This window comes from Passer domesticus, chromosome Z, assembly GCF_036417665.1.
Source record: "Passer domesticus isolate bPasDom1 chromosome Z, bPasDom1.hap1, whole genome shotgun sequence".
Classification (NCBI taxonomy): domain Eukaryota; kingdom Metazoa; phylum Chordata; class Aves; order Passeriformes; family Passeridae; genus Passer; species Passer domesticus.
Window position 1 is genome coordinate 60,733,722 of NC_087512.1, and position 23,510 is coordinate 60,757,231.

The following is a 23,510-nucleotide window of genomic DNA, read 5'->3' on the forward strand; positions in this document are numbered from 1 at the left end:
TGTAAAATTTGATCCATAAACTAAGTGATATACTTATGTTAATTTACCTTTTAAGAGATATTATGTGTTGTTCATTTTTTTTTTGACAAGACTTCCATTCATACTGAAGACGTGTTTAAAAACACTGCATTTTCTCTCAATATGGAAAATCACTTTATCCATTATCATACTCATTCTGTTTCAACAAAATATGAATCATCAAATACTTATTTCCAAGTTCAACTTCTTTTACTCTGATTTACACATGCTATTCAAATCAGTTCAAATTCTTTCAATTTTACTTGGTATTCTTGGTAATGTTTTTAACAGTATTTGACATTTTAAAAGAACAAGGAGAAAACAAAACTTTATACCATATTATAATGAATTTATTCTTAGAAGTTTGTTATCTGGTACTGCTCAGAGCCTTAATATTTTTTAATAAGAAAAAACCCCACCAAAATTAAATCTGTTATGTAGATTTCCAAGTAATAAAGATCTGATTGAGCCCATTGAATAAGGCAATTGCATCGGTTGTCTAAATGGTAGCAATGTCAATGTCAGATATGTGGTTATCTTTTCATCTTGGCCTATTCTCAAATGTAAAAATCAAATGTTTGAAGGACATTTCGCTGACCTGCTATGGCCTCTGCAACTCTCCAACACAATACTACTGTTCCTCATATAAGTGCCACATTTTGGATAAAAACCCACTTCATCCACGATGCCTTTGCGACATCTGGCGGTCCTTATTATACATAAACTTTAAGTTTGTTTCTTTGTTGGGTGTTTTCAGTTGCTGTTGGGTACTTTTAGTATACTAATTTTATTCTATTTATTTATTTATTTGCAAACCTACAAGCATGTAAAACTTTAGTCCAAAAGGCTTTGATACCCCCTAGCAGGGAAACAAAAGCAATCTAGTTTGCAAAAACACAAGGTCTACCATGAGTCCATATGGAGCAAAAGGTCACAAATCTTGAGATGCAGTGACATCATGACAATAAGACACTTTTGAGACAGAAGCTGACTCATTCTGAATATAAAAAGGACACTGATCAAATTCTCCCACGCATTTAAAACTATGGAGAAGAATAAGCATGAGAAGAACCTGATGTAGATGCATAACCGAGGAGAGTCAAAACATACACTTTAGTTTTCACAATTACAAGATGACACCAAAAACTTGACAAGTCTGCTTCAGAAGATTTAAAAGCATTATTTTTATGTCATTATCAGATGCTGAGAAAATTTTATTAAAGGAAAAAACACTCTGTTCACAGGATGTGTGCTCCCTGTAAGACCTCGGCTCTTTTCAAACAAGCCAAAGCTTGTTCTACATGTTTCAGTCCTATTATTTATAATTTCAATAAACTATGAGAAAAGTATCATAAGCAACAGAAAAATTATCTTCCCTTCTTTATCCTTCCTCCTTAGCTATTTCACTGCAGTAGAAAAACCTCATTCTAATTTCTTTATTACAGTAACTGCAGGGGTATTTGACATCAACTTTGTGAAACCATAACTTTACTATTTCTTAGCCCAGCAGGAGGAACTAGTGCATTAAAACTTCACTTGTCCTAACAGTTTTTATTTCAAACCAATAGATGATACAAACCAAAGATTAAACATATATTACTTGAAATATAGAACATCACTTTAAATTCTACTTTGCTGCATCATGGTAAAGATTCAGTTAAACACACTACTGTTCCAAAACAAGTAATATAGTGAATTGTTTGTCCCCATATGAACAGATACGTACCATGTATTACTAACATTCAGGAAAAATTTCTAATAAATCATAACTGAATCAAATTGAAAAAATAATCTCTCAAAACTGCTCTTGGCATGGACCAGATTTAGTGAACAGTCTAATAGTGTAGTTCACTATTTTCTTATTTTACAATAAACGATTTCTGCATCATTAGAATATCTAGTAGGTCCCCGTAAAAGCCACCATTCAAATTTTAATTAAAATTTCAGTAGCCTGTGTTTTCAGTGTACATATATGGACACAATATAGAACATGCACTGCGGCACAGGCACATGGTTCTCTGCAGACTACAGACACATAACCAAGTATGTGAGAAACAAGGCCAAAGAAACACTGTTAATTCTAAGTAGTCTTCTCATGCCACAAAACTGCAGGCATACAATCTAGCCTAACATGTTGAATTGAAGTGATTGTACTGAATTCACAGAGACAACTCATTAAGGACTGAGTGAGAACATACAGGATTATATTTTAGTATGGAATAAAAAGATGAATCAGTCACTGAACTCCATGTACAAAAATTCAGCGTGTGTCAGCATAGATAGATTAAAATCAGAAAATGAAACTTAACAAATAAAAAAAACCACATCAGGAAATGTCATGAATTGACGAAAGAATTAAAATATCATGGTATAAGGAGAATCTTTCCTTCTGCAAAGGATGCTCAATCCTCACTGAAAGAAATATAAATAAGTAAACAACAAACTGACAACACATACTTCTAGAAGTATTAGAGCAATTTCTTTCAGCTGCTATGAACTAAAGCATGGTCTTTTAAAGCTTCAGAATCTGTTAATTTTCTATGAAAATTTCATACCAATAGTGAAAACACTATGAAAGCCTGATCATACAAACCTTGTTCTGGACTCACACCTTACCTGATGAAAAGGTCATAGAAAAAAGCAGGACTCTTTGTCAGAAAAGTATCTCTGAATTTTTCTTATTCAGAAAGTTATAGACTGAAGCTGATTAACTCAGATCAGTTAATGTCCAAACATTGAGGGTTGGTCATGATGTTGGAGAATGATCTGTGAGCATAACTTCCTAGTATGTGAATCCCATAGGTCACCTTGAACTATGACAATTTGGCACTGAAGTTTAGATAGACAGAGATCAATGACCATTCATTTTTAATGCTAAAATTCTGAAACCAATCTATCAAATTTTCTTATGCAACAAACATTTATCACTGAGCTATGCAAAGAATACCCAATTGTCTCTGCATTTATAACTTAGAGGTTATAAAGACCACTGTTTCTATTGCGTGATCTGACAGTGACTCCATATGAAACAATAAATAATGAGATGCCAAAAATAAGAGAGCAATGAAAATAAATTTACTGTTAAAGAGCTACGATATATTTTTAAGGTTTCTTTTTTACTTGAAAGAGAAGAAAACCTTTTATTTTCTACATACCATTTACAGAGGTTTAACTAAATATCACATTAACGCTTTCGGTTTTTATCCAAATGTACTGTTAAATTACCCATGTAATTATCCCAACAGAAATCATTATGGTTATTTTATTGACTATATTTATTGACTGATATAATTTCATTAATACTTTTGTGGGAAGAGTTTGGTATTATTTAAATTCAGCTATCACACTCTTTATTAGTACAATTTAAAGGATAATTTCTGTATTATTTTAGAGGGTTGGTCTTTTTACAGAGGAGTTTAATTACCGAGTTAAGGCAACAACAGAAAGCCAATGGGCAAAAAAATTTAGGCAATAATTTGTGGTCAGACATGAAACAAAACTAAAAATGTCCCTGATCCCAATAGTGAAATCTCTTCAAAATGCAAAAAATGATTGTTAAAGTGAAATAACAGTTCTTTCCAAAATGACAATATGATAGCTGTATATGCCTTAACAAGCCCTTCAATAACAAGAAGTAGAACCACATTTGAGTAAACATAAAAAGTCTGTTCCAAATATAACTTAAAGAGACGTATATTTAAACATTTGCTTACAGAACCATGCAAAGGCAAAGCAGTTTTTTGATATACCAATAATATAAGACCTCATTGCTGCAATAAATGCAGCACCATTGTTTTCCTGTCTTTTGCGTGCACTACGGTGTTTACTGAGTCAGCAGGCACTATACTTACATACAGTTCAATTTAGTTAAATTGAATAAGACTAAAATAACTTTGCAACTGGCAATCCTGGGAATTAAAAAAAAAAGTGAAGAATGTGGATTGCAAATTAAAATCCATTTCTGGATATGAAGATCAAAAGTAAGACAGATGTTCTAAAGAGGCAAACAAGATCAGACTATGGCTATTAAGAAATTACTCATCCCAGATGACAGTGGGAAACTTCTCATTTGCCTCAGATTTTAAAGAATAATTTTTATTATACTGAACATTTATTTTTGGAAAAATATGAAAATTAGGGACACCAAGGAGTCAGCAAATACAAAATTCTAACAAATTCATACTCTTTGACAGAGTAAAATTAATTTTTATCCATGGGGAATAATACCAATTTAAAGATAATTTGAGGGGAAAAAAAAAAAAACTGATGAGGAGGTATAAGACTTCTGACTAGGCTCCCTCATTCCAGGGGATCCAGAAAGTTTAAAGAAGCACGATGTGGAAAAATTGTGCAGTGATTTCATTCTTTGGCTTCTTATTATGGGGTTTTCCCATCAGTGCAGGCGAAAAATTCAGTGCTGATTCACTAATAAAATCTTTGAAGTAACTTCACTTTAAGCATTTTATGACTGTCTACATTGCAGCCCTACAGAACAACTGAATCTTTGTTCCAGATGATTTTTGTAGTAGGGGACAGTACTGGAATATCATGAAGAAAATAGTCAGTCATTTATATGCTGAAAATCCCTGTATTAATTTTTTTTCTGCCAAAACCTCCGTGCACATTTTTTATGTACAAAAATTTATAATATTAAAACCCTTTACATTAATCATAAACTGTGTTTCCATTTAAATGAATATGTTGTATTAAAATGAACAAACGGTAAAAACAGTGTCAGTGTTTACTTTTGTTTCCTACCTAAATAGTATTGCTTGGAAAAAAACAAATACTTTTGTTTAAAATAAAGGAAATCAATAGTGAAAACTTGAGAAGAGTTGTGTTTTTCAAGTAAAATGGAAAGACAAAAGTTTAAGAATGTTTGTAGATGTGCCTTGTTTAACAGTTTTACATGTTGGATGTGACTTTCACAGTCTGTTGGTTGTTGCAGAAAAGACATCACATCTGTGACTTGGCTGTTGATTAATGAGTCTTTCAATTCCCCACTACCATCTGAAGAAGGGCTGTGGCATTTCTAAGTATCACTGGTTTACTCGCCTTCAGCTGTAGTCCTACCAAGGTATCTTCCATAAAGAAAATCACACCTGGTTAAGGCTAATGAAAACCTTAATATGTCATTTTCTAGACAAGTCAAAAAGCATGTAAAACTAGACAAAAGATGTATTCAAGCAACATGAATGCAGTTTTGTCATAACCTGTCAATCAAAAGACTAACATAAAAAAGCTTTCTTCAGTGACATTTTCCAGTGTCAATGATCAGAATGACAAATCTCAATTCCCCATTTCATACGTGAGGCAATATGCACAATGGTTTCCCACTTTTCACTAAAGACTAAATTTTGTTGTTAGACCCTAGAAAGAAGTTAAGAGGGGAAGAAAAATCCCAATCAAAAAGTTTTTCTGGGTCAAATCAGCCAGTGTCAGAAACACCCAAATCACTGTGTATAGGAAGATTTTAAACATACTACTCACTTCACAAAACCTATTAGGAGTTCATGCAAAATTGACCAACTTCACTGTAGCTGCATCGTGATTGTAAAACTTCTGAGGTCAGTTTGACATTAACAACTGGACTTAGGGAAGAAGCAATAGACCTCTAGGACTTGTCATCCTTTCTTAAGCAGTGGGAGCCTGGCAGGACAGAAGAAATACATCCAGGAAAGCCACGAGTGAAGTCAGTAACTTTGGGAAAGCCATAGGTCTAAGAGACAACACTTACAGCTGCAAAGGTCTGGGATCCACACTGTGGCCACCACCACATACTTGCTTTGTTGTTGCAACAGCGAATATTTCAAGGTCAGGAGAAAGCACACAGTCTTTCCCATCTCCTTCAGAGAGAAACTAATGGGACTACCACTTCCTAAAATTAAGGCAAGGTGATTCAAAGGCCTCACTAAAGTTGAGTCACCTCTCCTTTGTTGCCACAAAGGAACTGAGCATAGCAACAGCCACCACAGATCAGCTACCATGTGGTAGCTTTGTATCTTAAAATTAGTCAAAAGAACAAGGTTCTGCTCTTTACTTTGCAGTGTAGAACAAACCTTAAAAGTGACTTGTATGACCAGATTTTCCATCTGTTTAACTCTGATATTAATACTTCCCCCTCTACCTTACAGGGGACTTGCATGTCTCAGCTCATTACAGTTTACAAAGAAATTGAGATCCCTGTATGGAAATTGAATTACTCTACATTACTAAAACTTCGATTAAAAATCCCTTATCTGAAAGCAGCAAAATGAAGAAACAATGCCTTGATAGACAAGACAGACTTTTAGCTTGTCCGCTTGTGTCCTGCAGCCTCTTTCCTTGCAGGTGTAGCAAGAGGGTCTATAGATAAGACAAGAAGCTAAGCCACTGTGTACAATCAGGGAAGTCAGTACTTTGAATGCATTAATTCACATTCATACATTTAGCAATTACACATAACACACTACACTTACAATCACTATGTAACTATGTATCAATTACAAATAAAAACTTGGATCAATAGGGGTCTGAAAGAGGAAAGAGAAAAGAATAGATAAGATGAACATGAGTATCTCCACTTAAGAATCCCTAGTCAGAACAGGATTTGAGACAGAGTTGAAAGGAGGGCAAATTATTTACAGATGAAAGGAAATATCTGTTTTTAAGAAAAACCACCCAAGTCACAGGATAGCAATTACCAGGTTAATTATATAGTGATGCAACTGCTGAAGTGCCACACTTCCAAGTGATGATTTATAGCACATAAAAATACCTAGTTATGAAGAAAAAATACATACCTTTAAAGAAACCAATGAATCCTAACAATAAATACACAAATTATTATGTGTGTTATTAACACAATACATTGAACATAGCTAGCAGTATTCCCATCAAAGCTATCCTGGTTCTGGGTAGGACAGAGCTAATTTTTGCACTAGCCAGGAAGGGGCATGGCTGAGACCTGGAGGTTACTCAATACCCACACATGTAGTTTTCTGGGGATGGTTAAAGGATTCTCTTCTGAGTCAGTGGGGTGGAGGGAGAAACTGGGTATTATCTCTTGTCAGGGGGTTTCCATGTGAATTGCTTGCCTCTTTCTTGTACCCTCTGTTGTTAGTTTTGCTGCTGTTACTACTTGTTTTCTTCATTCAGTGCTGTTTCCAATAAATTATTATTATTTCAACCATGATGCTTATGTTTTGTACCTTCAATTCGTCTCTCCATAGCACCACAGGGGAGGCAAGGGAAGGGAGTAAGCAGTGGTTTAGTGGTTTGGAGAGTCTCAGCAGGAGCACTAAATTGTGGAATACCATTCCTAAACCAAGATAAAAGTATATCAAAGGATATAAAAATGTGGACAAATGTGATTTAAATGGGGAACCAAAATAGTGTGAGACATTATGAGAAGAAAAAGGTTTGGATCACAGGTTCTGCTCTAGCCAACACGCTGTCCTTACTACACTTTTCAATGCAAAAAGATGTACCAGCAATACTCTCTTCTTTTTCATTCATTTTATTTTCACTTTTTCTAGAAGCCAGGTTTGAGTAAAGAAAAAAGCATCCAATAAGCATGAAACCTGATTTGTATTGCAAGGCTAGCAAAGGCCTCATCATAAAGGACTCCCAAGTATTAAAATGTAGCTCATATTAACTAAGGTTAAATGGGATATGGCCATCCTTATGGTCTTAGCACCTTCTATTGGAGATTGTCATCAGAGAGTATTTTATATCATATGATTCAATATATCTGCAGAAGAGAGACACTGATAAGAATCAGAAAAGTGTATTGCATATGGGGAGCCTCATCTTTAACCTCATTTATTTGTGAAATTCATGCTGTAACTGTATACATGATAGGGGCTTGAGTGGCAGTCAAAGAGTGTGTACCACTGTTCCCTTTGCTTATTGATGTATGCTCTGCCACCAATGCTTTAAAAGTGCCAGGCAGGGAACTAAGCCTATTTGTGACAGATTTTTTAAAGTCACAGTATGGTTTGATTAGCTATGTCAGAAGAGGATAAACAGACAAGGGATAATCCTTGTGGTGACAGATGTAACATACACCTTGTTATTGACCAACTCATTTATGGAACAGGATTCTTGCTTACCCAGAAAGGTCAAAGTGAGATTTTCCACAAAATCTCATTGGCTTTTTTTGGTACATCCAGCATGAGGGTCTAAGCCTGACTTCATGATTAACCAAGAGATGTACAATAATGGATTAATACCTTTCACCTGCTTCTTTTGATACAGGAGCAATGAGATACTGCCTTTCCTAGCCTCACATGCATTTTAGAAAGCCTGTTATCATATGCATTATAAGGGCATCATTTATAGTAACACTAACCAGGTGATGATTACTGCAATATTAATGGCATCCTAGCTCTTCACCAACCATCATTAACAATTGTAGCAACGGTATGAATTTCCAGTATCCAGCAAATTTGGATACCAAAGGTCTGGGAGCATCTGCAGTTTAGAAGACAGATTAATATACCTAGAAGTACAATAGATATAAGACTGCTGCCCTCTGCCATGCAGATAAGCCCTCTGTCTTGGCATCATGTCAGTAACTGCTCTTCCATCATTTGTTTCTTCTACAAAGAAAATTGTTAGAGAACTTCCTACCTTTTAATACCCTGGAGTTTTTTTCACTCATTTCTCAGATTTAGGCTTTTGTAAAGTTTTATAAAAAATCTTTGACAGATAACAAAACACATGCAGTTTGTTGGCATTCTTTTCAGTTTCAAAACCACATAATAAATTTTTCCACGCGTTGATAAACTAGATTTTAAAAGTGCGTTTTCTGGATATCTAGATAATCAACAACACAATGAATATAAACATTTTCTATAAATAGTTCACCATATGGCTATCATTCTCAACAGATGGTGTCTGTGTATTCACTAGAATATACAAGAGCTATGCAAATTTTGCCCTGCAATCATTCAAAATTCTAAACAAGTTTTTCTTACTTCAGTTTTATTACGCTTAATCAAAGTCAAAACACGCAATTTTATCCCCAAGCTCTAATACAGGGAAAAAATGCCACAACTGTATAAACAAAGGATTTTGCAAAAGGCAGTACAGTTGAAAGGAGTTTAATAAAGAGACACTAGGTACAAGGTTTTCTCAATCCTAGGACAGCACTCTGCTGCTAATGATAGTTTTTCCCAAAAAACAGACCCACTTGTAAACAGTTCATGAACAAGAATGCAGTTATGAAAAAATCCGTATTCCAAGGGATCTGAGAGTTTGTATCTATTTTGCAGCAAATGTTCTCATATGCATTATAATGGCATCATTTATAGTAACCCCAAGCAGGTGATGATTACTGCAGTATTAATGGCACTCTAGCTCCTCACCAACCATCATTATACTTGGCTTGTAGCTGTAGCAACAAAGCCTACTAGAAAGTCTACAGATTTTATCCAGTTTTAGTAAAAAAACAAACTTACTAAATTTTTATGGTTTCCTGAAAGCCAATATATAAACATCTCCATGTTTTCAACTTTCAGAAGCTGCTGGGCAGGTCTGAATATCAATCAAAACAACACATGACCAAAAGTTGACTAGATACTTGTCTATCCTCTTCCAACACAAAACTATTTAAGCTCAAATCACTGTATAAACATTTTCTGAAAAGTCCTTCTTGGTCTACACTGGCTTATCTGTTGGAAATCAAATTCTAATTTTCAGTTTAGACATTTTTATAGCATTTCTTATCCACCTGAACAAGTACTAGTTTTAATTCTATAGTTTTTCAAACTTGTTACTATTTCTCACCTGACACACTTATGGTAAAAATAACACATTCCCATTCCTCTCTTAGTTATTAAGTTGTTAAGCTTTCTGTTCTGTAGGTCCTGACTGCTGTTGGCTTTGCCAGTCATGATTTCTTCTCTATCTGTTCCTATAGCTCCCAGCTACTACTTGTCCCTGCACAGACACCAGTTCTTAGTGAAATCTCCCTAAGTATAGACGAAGGAATCCCAGCCATTCCTCTTCAGAACTGCAAATAACTGCAATATTGGATAATGGCTTCACATGTTACAAAAATGTCTCTTTTTTTCCTCCTCTTTATAGTGACAGGAATATCTTTACGTTATCATAAGGTATGCAGTGCACCTGAAAGTCCTGCACAACTGCAGAAGGCAGGTGACATCTCAAAGCCCAGCAAAATAACAATATCTTCTAACAACGTACAAGTTGCCAAGATATTCCTCTGAAAATTAATAGTGATAAATGTAACTTTTATATAAAGGAGAGTACATAAACAAGAAGGATAATGCATGGTACTGTGCTCTGGAATTGTGCCTCACTGTTGACAGCACACCAGCTTTTTGCCTACTGCTAAGTACTTCTTGCCGATTTTCAACAGACTGATTTGGCCAGACAATAACAATTGTAACTTTATGAGCAGGACCCTAATTATAAGTTGAGATATGGGTAATTAAATAACAATTTCACTTCTTGCTTTAATACATGTATTAGAGTTGAGGAACCCCCATTTCATATTGAACAAATGAGTCCAAGACTTGAAAAGGCAGCACGTATCTGTGTAATTTTGTAGAATATTTTTTAAACTTGTGTAAATCAAGTTCATAAGTTAGTTGAATGTTAATGGTCTTATTATTAAAAGATACTGTTTAAAGTATAATTGATAAATACATTTTAACTTTTATTCTTGCAGTTTGAACTATATATATATAGTATATATATAATATACACACATACATATTATTTATTTCTGAGTAAACTAAAATCAGATGGGTTGAAATTTGTTAAATTGAATGGCCTTAGAGCTTGCTAAATTAATGTTTTGTCAAATACTTTATATTGATTCAATGTTGCTTTAGACTTCTTCTACAGTTCCCTGATTTTCTCAAGTTTGACAGTTAAGTTTTTGTTGTTTTGACTCTTGAGGAGTATCTTGTTGGTATTCCTTCCTTGCATCTAACTCAGGGCACATATATAAATCCCTGAAAGCCCCTTTGAGGGACTCAGTGAGAGGATTCGAGAGCCTTACAACCACCACATCTTTAATTTGAAAAATTTCCTGGACACTTTGAGGATCATAGGAATGCACGGGTTAGATTCCCATCATTGTGTGAAGCCAGCTATGAGTGGTAGACAACAATTCATTTCCTTTTTAACCAGTCCTGAAAGTATTTTACTTTCCCCTAACCACCAACCAATTAATTTGCCTAACACTTGCTGGCCCTGGGACACTGCTCTCATAACACCCTCTCACCTAACTCAGTCATTAACTAGGTTAGGGGAGCTTTTCTCTTGTAAATGAGTCCCCTAAGCATTTTCACTTTTTTTTTCCCTCAAAAGAAAACTGTGCTTTTTTAACTTCATATGCAACTGACAGTATTTTTTCTTGAAATATGAAAAGAAGGAAAGAAATATTCTAACATCACTGTGAACTGGTGAAAATATTTTTGCCTGCACAGACATATCTATTCAGGGAAAGCTTTAGCACGTGTCAAAGGAAGGAGTAATTTAAATATTATGGTGCTCCACTTTATAAACTGATGGTTCTGTAACAGCTTAAGTACTGCCCATGATTTTGTTTAACTCATCTCAGGTCCAAAATAAATGGGAGGTCAAAATAATCACACACTCATTCAGCTTGAACATTAAATCTTGAGCACAATTAAGGCTGATTTATGCAGTTCTAGGAAGGATCATGAAGAATCACCTAAAGATAGGGCTCACCTGAGTCTTACTGCAAAGCTTGTTTGTGTAGCCACAGAAACAGCTAGAATTGTCCTAGTCAGCTGGAAAGCATGAGCAGACACACTTTAGCTATGATAAAAATAAAGTCAGATGAAGACAAGTTGTTTTGTCAATACTGGCTGCTATGGCAGATACTGAATCAGCTATTCTACTTTTTATGATCACAGTAGATCTAAATGACGTGGTGGTTTGCAGAGTGGTTGAAGTAATAGATCCATGCTCTAATCATTAATTATTTGCATAATGTCACTTCTAGATGAGAAAGGGCAATGAACGAAGGCATTTTCAAATTAGGAAAGATGACAACAATTAGGGAATTAATTACATTTTTAAGAAATAGATTATACTGCAAGGATGAGAAATACAGAGAAAGACAGAGGAGGCATACGTATGATTTCTTTTAACGTCTATAAAGAGATCAAAAGAAAAATAAAATGTGTTTTAAGGGAACAGGGAATATGAAATGTCCACACAAAATGTTTCCTCTGCAAATCACATCAGCCCCTCTGCTCTCTTTGGCTCATATTGATGACACTAACATGAAGCGAAGTTCAAGATCCAGTTTTAGTCTAAGAGTCTCTTTCAAAAGGACAATCTACTTAATTTTTAATGAAGGACATGAGATAGCAATCAACAGGAGAACCACCAAAGAAAAAAAATTAATACTGTATTTTCTCTGACATTTAACATAAACAGTCTGTGAAGTTTCACATTCTGTCTAGTAACGGGTAACAAAGGACATCAAGAAGAGAACTGAATAACAAATTTTTGCTGGCATAATTTTTGTGCAATTAAACTTTTGGAAAAGAACAATTTAGGTAGGTAAAGAAATAATCTTAGCCAAATTAAGACGGAAGACTCAAAACAGACTGTAAAAGTACTTTATCTATGAAATGAAGGAAGAGTTAAATGTTTAAGACTAACTGCTACTGATAAATTGAGAAAATGAGACAAAATACCCAAAACCTTTATGACATGCAAATTCACACACTTTTGAAATCGTCACTCTAGTTTCTAGATAGCAGAACAGTCAGATCAAAAGTTGACTGAGAGGGTCTTATTAGGTATCATCAGGAGGATTCAGAATTAAGAAGGGAATGTCTCAGTTTAGCATGTAAAATGTAAGTTTTCCAGTTTTCACAATTGACAAATATTAACAAAAAACAATCAACAAACAAACAATCCACAAAATTGCCTCCAAAAAAATTCCATCTCAATTTTTCTGAATTTAATAAATTGCAGTTTCTGATTTAAGAAGTTACATTTTGCAAGTGAAAAGGCAATAAAATATGAGAATAAGTTTGATTAATTGGAAACTATTAAGGAAACACTTCCTATTTCTAGCTACACTTGTCATGTCCCCAGCTGCATTTAAGCTCCTTTGCAACTTGAGTAAACATAGCCTAAAATCTGTGCTAAAATTTCCCATAGCTGTATAGGCTTGCAAAAGTTACTCATTTTTTTCCAAAGCATTATTTAAGTGCAATATCAACATATATTCATATACTTCTGTGTCAGACAGTAAGAACAAATTATACACCTCAAAACAGGCATTGAAAGACATCTGAGTATGGATCAAATACTACAGAAAAAAATGCTGCTACATTTTAAACTATGTATTTAAAAAGAAATGCAGATTTGCTTTATAAATTTCACCACTAAAATCTTTGTGTATTCACTATTACAATGTCAAAAATACAATAGGAAAATGTGATGATTTTGCCAAAATCCCGTTACCTGTGTGTTAGCAGCACCCTGAAAGCCATCTGATTCAGTCCCAAGTAACCTGGCAGCAAGCTTGACCAATCCCAGTTCCATTCAGTAATGGCTGACTGTTGATACATGGAAAGAAGCTAGTTAGTTATTAATCAGCATCAATATGATCAGTACATTAAAGCTCCAGCAGCTACATACTAACCAAACAGGGTGGTCTAGAATGAGGAGTTAGAAAGATGATATCAATCGTACCCACAGAAGAAGTTTTTTATTCCAATCAAATGGCAATTAATTAATTACGGACATAGCCACTGTTTAAAAAAAAAAATCTGTTTTTTTAACCATTATTCTTCCAATTGTTGATAGCATTCTGATCAGCTACTTTGTCTGAGAGCTTTACTCTTTGTACAAAAAGCAAAATAGTTGGTAACTTTTTATGTAACAGCAATTTGCATTGTCTGCTGTCAGCAAAAATTATGTCATGAAAAATTTGGTATAGCTGGAATTCAAGAAATAACCTGTACCATAATTAGAGTGATTTAACACTGTATTATAAACAGCATTAAATCTAGAAAATATGAACAAGTATAACTCCACATTGCTTATTTAATAAACAAAAGCAATCTACATAATCAGTGGGCAGACAAAAGACCATACACAACATTCTTATTTTTAAAAAACAGAAAATCCTATTGCATAATATTCCTTATCATTGTCAGCAATCGTCAAGTAGTGACTATAATTTAATCTTCTTCGGAGAAAAGAAGTACAAAGTTATTGTTGTAACACTGAAACAGCACTGAGTAGTAAAAAAAATGTTTAAGCAAGTCAAAACAATGGAAATAAACCCAAATAATAGTAAAGTATAATTTGGAGTGCATCTTTTTCTTCTTACAGTCAGCACTCGGTTCCTCTGGGAGAGCAGAGTCACTGCAATCCTTCCTATTCCTTCCATCTATATTTTATCGCTTTCCTTCTCCTTACTTAATTTACTCCCTATCCCTCATCTTTGCCATGCATGTTAAAGTAAAGTAGAAAAACAAGGGTGGAATACAGAGTATGAAGAGGAAATAAAGGTAACAAGAAAAAATAAAATACTGAGAAAGCAGAAAGTGAATGAATAAGAAAAGGTTCGTCGTCAGTGCTCTGGCATCTTCTACAGGCACTGGCAATAATTTTCATTTGAAAGCAGACATTCAGCTATACTTACCAGTTTTATAAATGGACAGTCCTACACCACTAAATAAATGTACAATTTAATGGTAAAGGGAACTGAACTATTTAATAACAACATTAAACTTGGAAATAGAATCAGAGGACAGAATTACAGAATGATTGAGTTTTGAAGGGATCACCATGTTCCAACCCCTTGCCATGGGCAAGGTACATCTTTCACTAGACCAGGTTTCTCAGAGCTCTGCCCAGACTAGCCTGGAACACTTAAAACAGATGGGGCAACCACAGCTTCTCTGGGCAACCTGTTCCACTGCCTCGCCACCCTCACCAGGAATAATTTCTTTCTGATATCTAAGCTAAAGCTACTCTCTGTCAGTTTGAATACACTCCCTTTTGTCCTGTCACTACATGCTCATCGAAAATGTCCTTCTCCATCTTTCTTGTAAGTTTCCTGCAAGTACTGCAAAGCTGCAATTAGGTCACACCAAAGTCATCTCTTTTCCAGGCCAAAAAACTGCAATTATCTTGGCCTTTCTTCATAGGAGAAGTGCTCCATCCCTCTAGTGATTTTGCTGTTCCTCCTCTGGACTGGCTCAAACAGCTCCATGTCCTTCCTATGCTGAGGACCCCAGAACAGGTTGGGTCTCACCAGAATGGAGTAGAGGAGCAGAATCCCTTGACCTGCGGGTCACGTTCCTTTTGATGCAGCTAATCACACAGTTGGCTGAGCATTGGAACAGACTCCCCAAAGAGGCTGCTGAGTCTCCCTCACTGGAGATACTCAAGAACCATCTGGAAATATTCTTTGCCCATGTGCTCTAGGATGACCCTGCTTGAGCAGGGAGGTTGGACCAGATGAGCCACTGTGGTTTCTTCCATTGTCACCCATTCAGTGGTTCTGTGATTCTTGAGTGGAAGGTCCCTTTCAACTCAAGCTATTCTATTATTCTACTGATTCAAAGTAGCATAGTTCTCTGGAGTGAGAAGTCTTGAGCAGCCTCAAGACTGCCAATATTGGTATATATACAGTCTCTTTTTTCAGGATATTAACACTTCTATTGCAACACGACAAAATGATTAAGCATTCATTAAACAAGTAAGAAAAACAAGTATATTTTACAGCAATATAACTAATTATATAGACCAAAATAATCGAAACGGGAGAGATTACACTGCATACAAGCAGGGCTGCACTGAAAAAGGATGCATTTCCACACAAGTCTGTAAAGCGAATTTCATGTCACCGCAGCATCACATTTTTTCAACTATTTGATTTGACTGCTTGGATCAAAAAAGCTGGTGGTATATTAGGAATATATGAGAAACAATGGCATGAGATTTTTTCAGTCTAAAAGTGGTATCAGAAACTATTTAGCATTTTGTGCAATGATGTGGTCATGGAGTGCTCCAGCAGAGATTTAGGCAACTAGATCTCTTTTCTTTAACTGTTCCATTATCATGAAACTAAATTCTATAACAAAATTGTAATCCTTTACATATTATAGGCATGACTTAAAGAAAACCAGAGAAATTTACGCTTGTGTGTGTGTGTTTTAACCCACTTAGTCTCACTGTTCTGTAAAATCTTTGTATTTCTAAAGCATTCTTTACTTGACTGTTCAACATATCTATGAAAGTCCCATGAGGAAGATTATAAATGTGAACTTAGAGTTCTGATAAGATTTTTCAAAGGACTAAGACTAAACCTATGTACTATTGTACAGATGCAATAAAAGTCATTGCTATTATGGTCTTTCCCTCAGTATACTGAACACAGAAAGTGTAAGTAAATGCAAATTGCTCTTGCAATATTTCCGAATCAAAGAATGCAATAATTCCAATCAAAGAAAAGGCCAGTAATGTCTTTTTGAACATCATGATATTGTAGAGGGTACCCTCATTACACTCCCACAAAATAATATTCCTTTCTGCTTCATTAGATGTGAACACACATAAATAAGTCCATTTTCATACATTTAGTCTTTGTCATTACCATGATCATAATAATACCAACAAGTAAAATTATACTATAACCAAGGTTTCAGATTTTCACAAACCTGATTGAATAGTTTTGCATAAGATTGTCTGTACACCTGGAAAGGGTTGAAGACAGGCTGCTCTTCTCTCCCCTTCAGCGTCAAGGGCAGACATTGGCTCGAGGTAACACCATCTTCAGAAGAATTCTCACAAGACAGCTGCTCTTTCAAATATTCCTTTTGGAAGAAAAAGCAACCACAGAATAATACAGGCCACCTAGCTTTCTACATGAAATTTGCCTAAATTTCAAGCATAAGCTTGAAACATAGAAGTTCCTTTTAATACAGTGGGGAATTAAAAATCTCTTAAAAAATATAAACCTTTTTAAAAATATTGCCATTTTACAATGAACAAGAAATAACCCCAGAAAACATGCACCCAGCTTGAGCAAAACAGAATAATCTAATCTATTGCTTTACAATTCTTGTCAAATTACATGTATAAGTTCTCATTTAACATGTGTGTGTGTGTATATACATATATATACATACATATATATATATACATATACATATATATATATATATGCTTGGTATATGTAGAAGTGAACAAGTATTTTTCATGTCTTTTGAATTAAACTTTTTGGAAAACAGTCAACCATTACTATATTGACTATAAATCAATTCTTTGATTAACATGTTGTAACCATGTTATTTAAGCACAGGAAATAAATATTCTCACACTCTTGAAAGCTATTTTTAGCTGCTTAAACATTCAAGGACTAGAAGCAGTATGATTTGCATCGCAATTTTAGAAACTATAGTGTAACAGATGCATTATTATTTTGGACACCATCTTTTCTGTTTTCACTTCTTCAACTACTATGTAAATAAATCATCATTGCAGGTCAATAAAGTGTTTTGATTAAACAGAACCATTTTATGAAGACCTAGATAATAAAAGATTTACGCATCCATTTGCTGGAATAACTACTGTGATTAAACAGTTTGTTGTTATTAAAATGAAGTCCATTACACGGAGCAAATACTCAAGGTGAGTCATTTAGGATGGGTGAATGCAAATGCTGCTCTTATTTGCAGTACTACTGAGATGGAATAACAGGCAAACTACCTACCAAGGCATCCTGTGGCTCTCAGTAGTTCTTTCTAAAAAAAAGAATTTCATCATTTGTTTAAACTTACCCAATTATGGCCACACCTGAAAGGCACAAATTCAGTTTCAGGCCACACAGACTGTAGCTGTTTCTCCCTTGTGCTGGCACTAGCATATGTTGTGAAATCAACCAGGGAAAAAAAAAGGTTTCATCCAGATAAACAAGCCACCTGATTTCTAGTACTAGTACAAAGGGAGGGCCTAAGAGTGGAAAAGCACAAGGGCAAGAGAAAGAGGACTGTCTCTCTGCTGGTTGCAATCAAATGTCATGTCTGACCAAGAGAATCACAAAATTGCCTTAGTGTATGGAAAAAAACCCCAACGAACCAAAAGAAGAAAAACAAATTGAGCTTTTTTTCCACTTAAAACAATATCACAAAGCAACTGTTAAAACATACCCTCTTTTAGCTATTTTTACTCACCTTTTCAAAAATATCTGGATTTTTATTTCCCCATTCATTTATTCATTCACTACTTTAAGCCATAACAAAGATTCAGAGCCATGGTGAAGGAAGTTATTTAAAAGCTATTTCTGTACATCTACCAAACTTCCATAAATGTACTGCCTTCCATGTACACACTTCTACAAAATCTGTAGACTAAAGCAACCCAGCCCTCTGGATGTAACAGAGCCAGCAGAAGCAGATTGTGTTGCTTTTTCAGAAGCAATACTGGAAATAGCTGTCCATGTGTTGCCAGATGAAGAACTATTTGCTCAACTGGTGGGAAAACACAATGCTTATTTTGCAAAACCAGTAGTCTACAGAACGGCACAATATGTATTCTGTAGGATCATGTTGGCCATTAACAAAATAATGAACCAGCCTGGGTATGCTATCTCAGCTCCCTTTTTGGAAAGAAACACCAGTTCACTGAACGGGTAACTTTGGGATCTGGGACCACCAGAGACCACCAGAGGGACCCCCGGGACAGAAGAACACATGCACAAAACGGGGAGGGCATGTTATGGCTCTCCAGGAAATTATTATTATATGTATGGTTCGTTCTGGGAAAATCAGTGAATATGTATGCAAAATACAGTATATAAAGCAGGAGCTTTTCTGTACTTGACATGCACAACTCTGCTGGAGATATCCCTGCAGCATATGGTGCTGTAATAAAGAATGTCTGCTTCTTAATGCTATAGTGGCGTTAGGAAGGAGATTTTGACCAATTTTGGTAACACCTGCTTACCAGAGTTTGAAAAATTCAAGTGGTATACAGCTGAATACTGTAAAGGTATTGTACTATCTTTAATGAAATACTATAGATTTGGTTTTGATGAAGACACGTATTCAACAATGGTAAATATATTGCATTAAGATGCCCTTTAGTACAGTAAATATCCTAGGCTCTGAAAAGGTCATGATTCAAAAATGTGAAAATATGAAATCACATCTGTAAACATGTGAACTATATCCTCAGTACACGGACTGGGCATCAAACCAAGTATACAGAATATTATTGAGCCTGACAGAAGAGTTATCTCTTTGGTTGTCATTACTAAAAAATTATTATTATTTTTGGCAAACACATGAAGGGCTGTAAGCTGTTCTGAGTACCACAGTAACTGCTAAAAATTTTTATAACATCATATCTTTATGTTCAAATCCAGCTTCGAAGAATCCATATCGCTTTTCATCTGCTTTTTTAAAGCATATTACTAAAACCAACAATCTTCTGTTTCATCATTTTATTTTTACACATCAGTACCAAGCAGTGTAGCATAAAGATCTCTAAATTATTTTAAGAACACAATCCTTTGACATTCCTAGGGGTCTTTAAACAAAGAATGGACCTTTGAATACACAATCAAATCCATTTATTGGTAAGCAGGCACATAAAACATAATTTAGATTTTAAAAAATAATATTGAAAGTGCATAATCATAACACCATGCTAAGCATTAAAATGTTTTGTAATGGTTTCAAAGGCATTTGCAATTAATACAGTTAAATCCTTCTGTAACTCAAGCTGGTCAGGACCTCTCTTCTTAATTTTTAAAACAATACAGTTTTTTCCACTGAGAAATGTTCTAATTTTAAGAAGAATTTTACTAGCTGCAGAAATTCAAGGAGACACCTGGGATGTGGAAAGTCAGGCTGAAGTCCCTTTTCCCCCTAATTCTCTTAGCCTCACACCTCCTATTGGAGCTGCTCCACTTTGTATAAATAACCGAATACTCACAGGAGTCAGATCTTAGATCGGGGTCTCCAAAACCCAGGATGTTTATTTTATTCCTTCAGCTACAGTATCATTCTATTTTTGACCCTAAAAGTTACAGAATGCATTTTTACCACTATTTCTACAAGGCAAAACAACTCCAACAGGGGAAAAAGAAGGAGTTCCATGCTGATAGCTGTATGGAGGTTTCGGGAATTAGTACAGTATGTATAGTATGGAGGTTTGGGGAATCAGTTCAGATGTGGGAGATGCAGATTCAATTCCCTGGTATAAACTAGGAAGTATATAAGCCTGCATATGCTGTCCCCTAGGTAACTGTCCTAACTCCTGGACTATATGCTATTTTTGGTGGTCTTTTCCAGACTCCTTTATAGCTAAGAGTAATCTTGAATGTGCTCCAGGTGAAGAAGTTTTGTTTATTACAGTAATAATTTTCACTTCACTTCCTAAACCAGTTAATTGTTCAGGAAATTGAAACGTGAAATTATTCCACACTGTACTAATATAAGGTTGTCATCTCTGCATATATGTTTACATTGCTTCTGATGCTTCCAAAGGCAGATTCATAAAAATTGTTTTTAAGCCTAGGAACTAAACAATTGGATCCTATTTTCAGAAGCACAGCGTGAGTACTAAGGTGCTCTCTACGGCCTTTCTACAGACATAGCTATCCAAGTCAGGGTTTTCTAATATCAAGTTTTTCAGAGGAAAAATCCTGGCCTCTGCCTAGATTTGCATTATTTTGTATTTTGTTATAAACACATCTGTACACTTGCAAGGGTCTTAAAACACCTGCTTATGCATTCAAGGAATTTAGTAATTAAAACTAAAACCATAACTTTCTAAATTAAGTTGTGTTACTGTACAATTTAAACAAACCTATGTTTATTTCAGTGAATAAAATCAGAATGCTTTTGGTAACTTGGGGCAATTTAGGACAGCCTTAGAAACAATGCGATTATTCCTTTACATTACCAAAATTCCATATGCAGCAAATAAATCTGAATTTGTAACTTGTAATTTTAAAAGCACTGTAGCTGAACAGAATTGTCTAATTTGAGTAAGATTTCATTTACTTCCTCAGTACAGCCATAGGGGTTGCTTTTTTGTTTAAATTAAGATAGTTAACCAGGTGTGATTTTACCTTTGTAACAGTAAATTCTTCAACAGCCTCGGGTGATTTTTTAATTTATATTTTTACTGTGCTCAGACTCCTTAAATGAGTCTTTGGTCTACAACATGAAACTGAAGAAAGTTTATGAGCCATCCTACTGTCTAAGTACCTAAATAAAATCGACAGTAAAATAATCTTTTCTGTAGAAATGCACAAAAGCCTAAACTGAACGGATTATATTAGAATACAATACAGGATCTATATAGTGACTTTAAGAACTATTATCACCTCCTTGACTAACCCTTAGCTGCCAGCAGATGTTGCCTCAGGCCAGTACACACCTAATTGGTCTGTGGAAAGGCCGTTTCCCTACCTCATTGAGCCGGATGATGTGATAAATTTGCCTCAGGTACTCACTACCACCTGGTTTGTGGCAGATATCCAGGACCATCATGTTTATATTATGCTCAGAGAATCCAAGTGCAATACCTCCTTCCGCTAATGTTCCACTTCTAACTGTGACTGAGGCACTAGAAGACAGAAAAGATACAGTCCTAAGTTAAATTTACATAGAGCAAAATATTAACATGAACTCAGCCAGAACTACATGTTCAAAAAAACCTGGAAGTACTTGACTTAGACATATGTTGTTTCACATATATCTCTCACATAATATGTATTAAACAACAGTGTTATACTAATTTTAATCACCTTAATAAGAAAGATTAACACATAAAACACTCTTTAAGGATATAGAAGTAGCAAATATTTTCATTTCCCCTAGAGAAGTATCTTTGGTACTAGAAATGGCATTTACATTCAATCTCTCGTGCATTTTTCTTTGCCTGTCACAGCACATATTAAAATCTAATTAAGATGTCAGAAAGGAAGCCATTACTCTAAGTATAGGTTAGAAGTTTTAAACTGAAGTAGTTTTCTTTCCACTGGTATCTTGTTAACCATTTAAAAGGTACCTATTTGCCACTTGTTGCATTTTTTGCCCTATACCGTTCCTTGGGGCTTTTTTTGTATTTGTGTGAAACTTCTACCAATGAAAATATGAAGGTGACATTCCCAAACACCTCCACAATTGTGCATTCAAATTTCTGATCATTGTCAGACTCTCTGTATAAAACCACAAGTTAATATCTTAGTACTGCTACCAAGAAGTCTAAGAAAGGAGAAGTACCAAAATTTTCCTCAAATACTAGAGCTGCAGCACAGGTATTTGACATATATGTGTCAAGAACTCAAAAGATTAACAATAATATATTGTCCTTTCTACAGACACTGTTGGATTAATTTAATATAAACTAAGGAAGCATTATCAATTAATTAAAAATCAGTATTGTATTCGTTTAGAAGTAAAACAATAAACAAAACTAAACTAAAAAAATGCCAAAAACCTGAAAACAAAACCACTCTGCTTGCAGTTTACTGTTGAAAGTGTGCCATGGTTACAAAGTCACTCCTTCTGAAAGTTGCTGTTTGACCTACAGGCTCTCTGAAATGCTGCACAGCTGCTGGACATTAAAGCTGATATTGCTTCCACATGCAGTTTCAGAATGTCCTACAGAGCAAATAGTTTCAAAATATAAACTATAATTTTGTTCTTTACTGAATGTAAGTAAGTGATACTATGTTATTATGGTGTACTTTACAGAAACGCTTCAAAGAAATTGATCTTTAAATTAAAGCACACTTAAGGCTGATATTTGATGCCACATACAGATACAACCTGAATTTCTTGTCAAAATTCTTAGCAACCAACATTGAAAAAGCTAAGGACCTCTGACAAAGGAATGTATCAGTGCCAGCACCTAAATTGTATTCTTTACTGCGCAGGTGAAGCAGATGATTGGATTCAGGCAGCACTATGATTAATGACTTCCTTTCTGGATTTGGGACTGCCTATCAATCATGTCATTAGCAACAATGTGCCCTGAGAGAGGCAGGCCTCAGCCAAGGAATAACTGCATTCATCTTAATCTGTATATGCACCCAGCCAGCAAGGTCAGGGTCACCATGATGAAAAACAATAATCTTCAATTCGACAAATTACTTTGCAAAGACAGACGTTTCTTTTCTTCCCAGGATGTGTGTTTTTTACAATCTAACTTGACTGTTTACAGCTCTGGTGCTACCATAAAGTGAAGGTTACTTTAATGAATAGTAATACTTACAGGAAGTACAGAAGACAGGCAAAGAACCTTTGCGGTTTTCTGAACCTTTCAATGAAGGCTATAATTTTTGAAAGATTCTTTAAAATTAAGTTAATACATGCTATTTAAACTTTTTATGTAAATAGCAATCCTGATAATAGTAACATAACACAAAATCAAGCAAGAATTTTACTTACAAAAACCCACCACACTTCAAAAATGTTTTTATGGCTGTGTAGGTGAGTCCCAAACAAGTTTTT

At 35.0% G+C, this 23,510-nt stretch overlaps 1 protein-coding gene across 14 annotated transcripts in view; it reads right to left on the bottom strand.

Moving 5' to 3' along the window:
- Positions 1-23,510, bottom strand: part of KIAA0825 (KIAA0825 ortholog) — a 265,760-nt gene that overhangs the window by 126,743 nt on the left and 115,507 nt on the right. For 13 of the 14 annotated variants that reach the window (XM_064405518.1, XM_064405527.1, XM_064405521.1 and 10 more), the window contains 3 exons: positions 21,462-21,618; positions 16,698-16,853; positions 13,486-13,580 (listed from right to left, as the gene is read on the bottom strand). In XM_064405518.1, coding sequence (XP_064261588.1) covers positions 13,486-13,580; positions 16,698-16,853; positions 21,462-21,618 — 408 coding nt within the window. The remainder of the gene's footprint in view (positions 1-13,485; positions 13,581-16,697; positions 16,854-21,461; positions 21,619-23,510) is intronic. The other variant, XM_064405523.1, reaches the window with a different exon arrangement.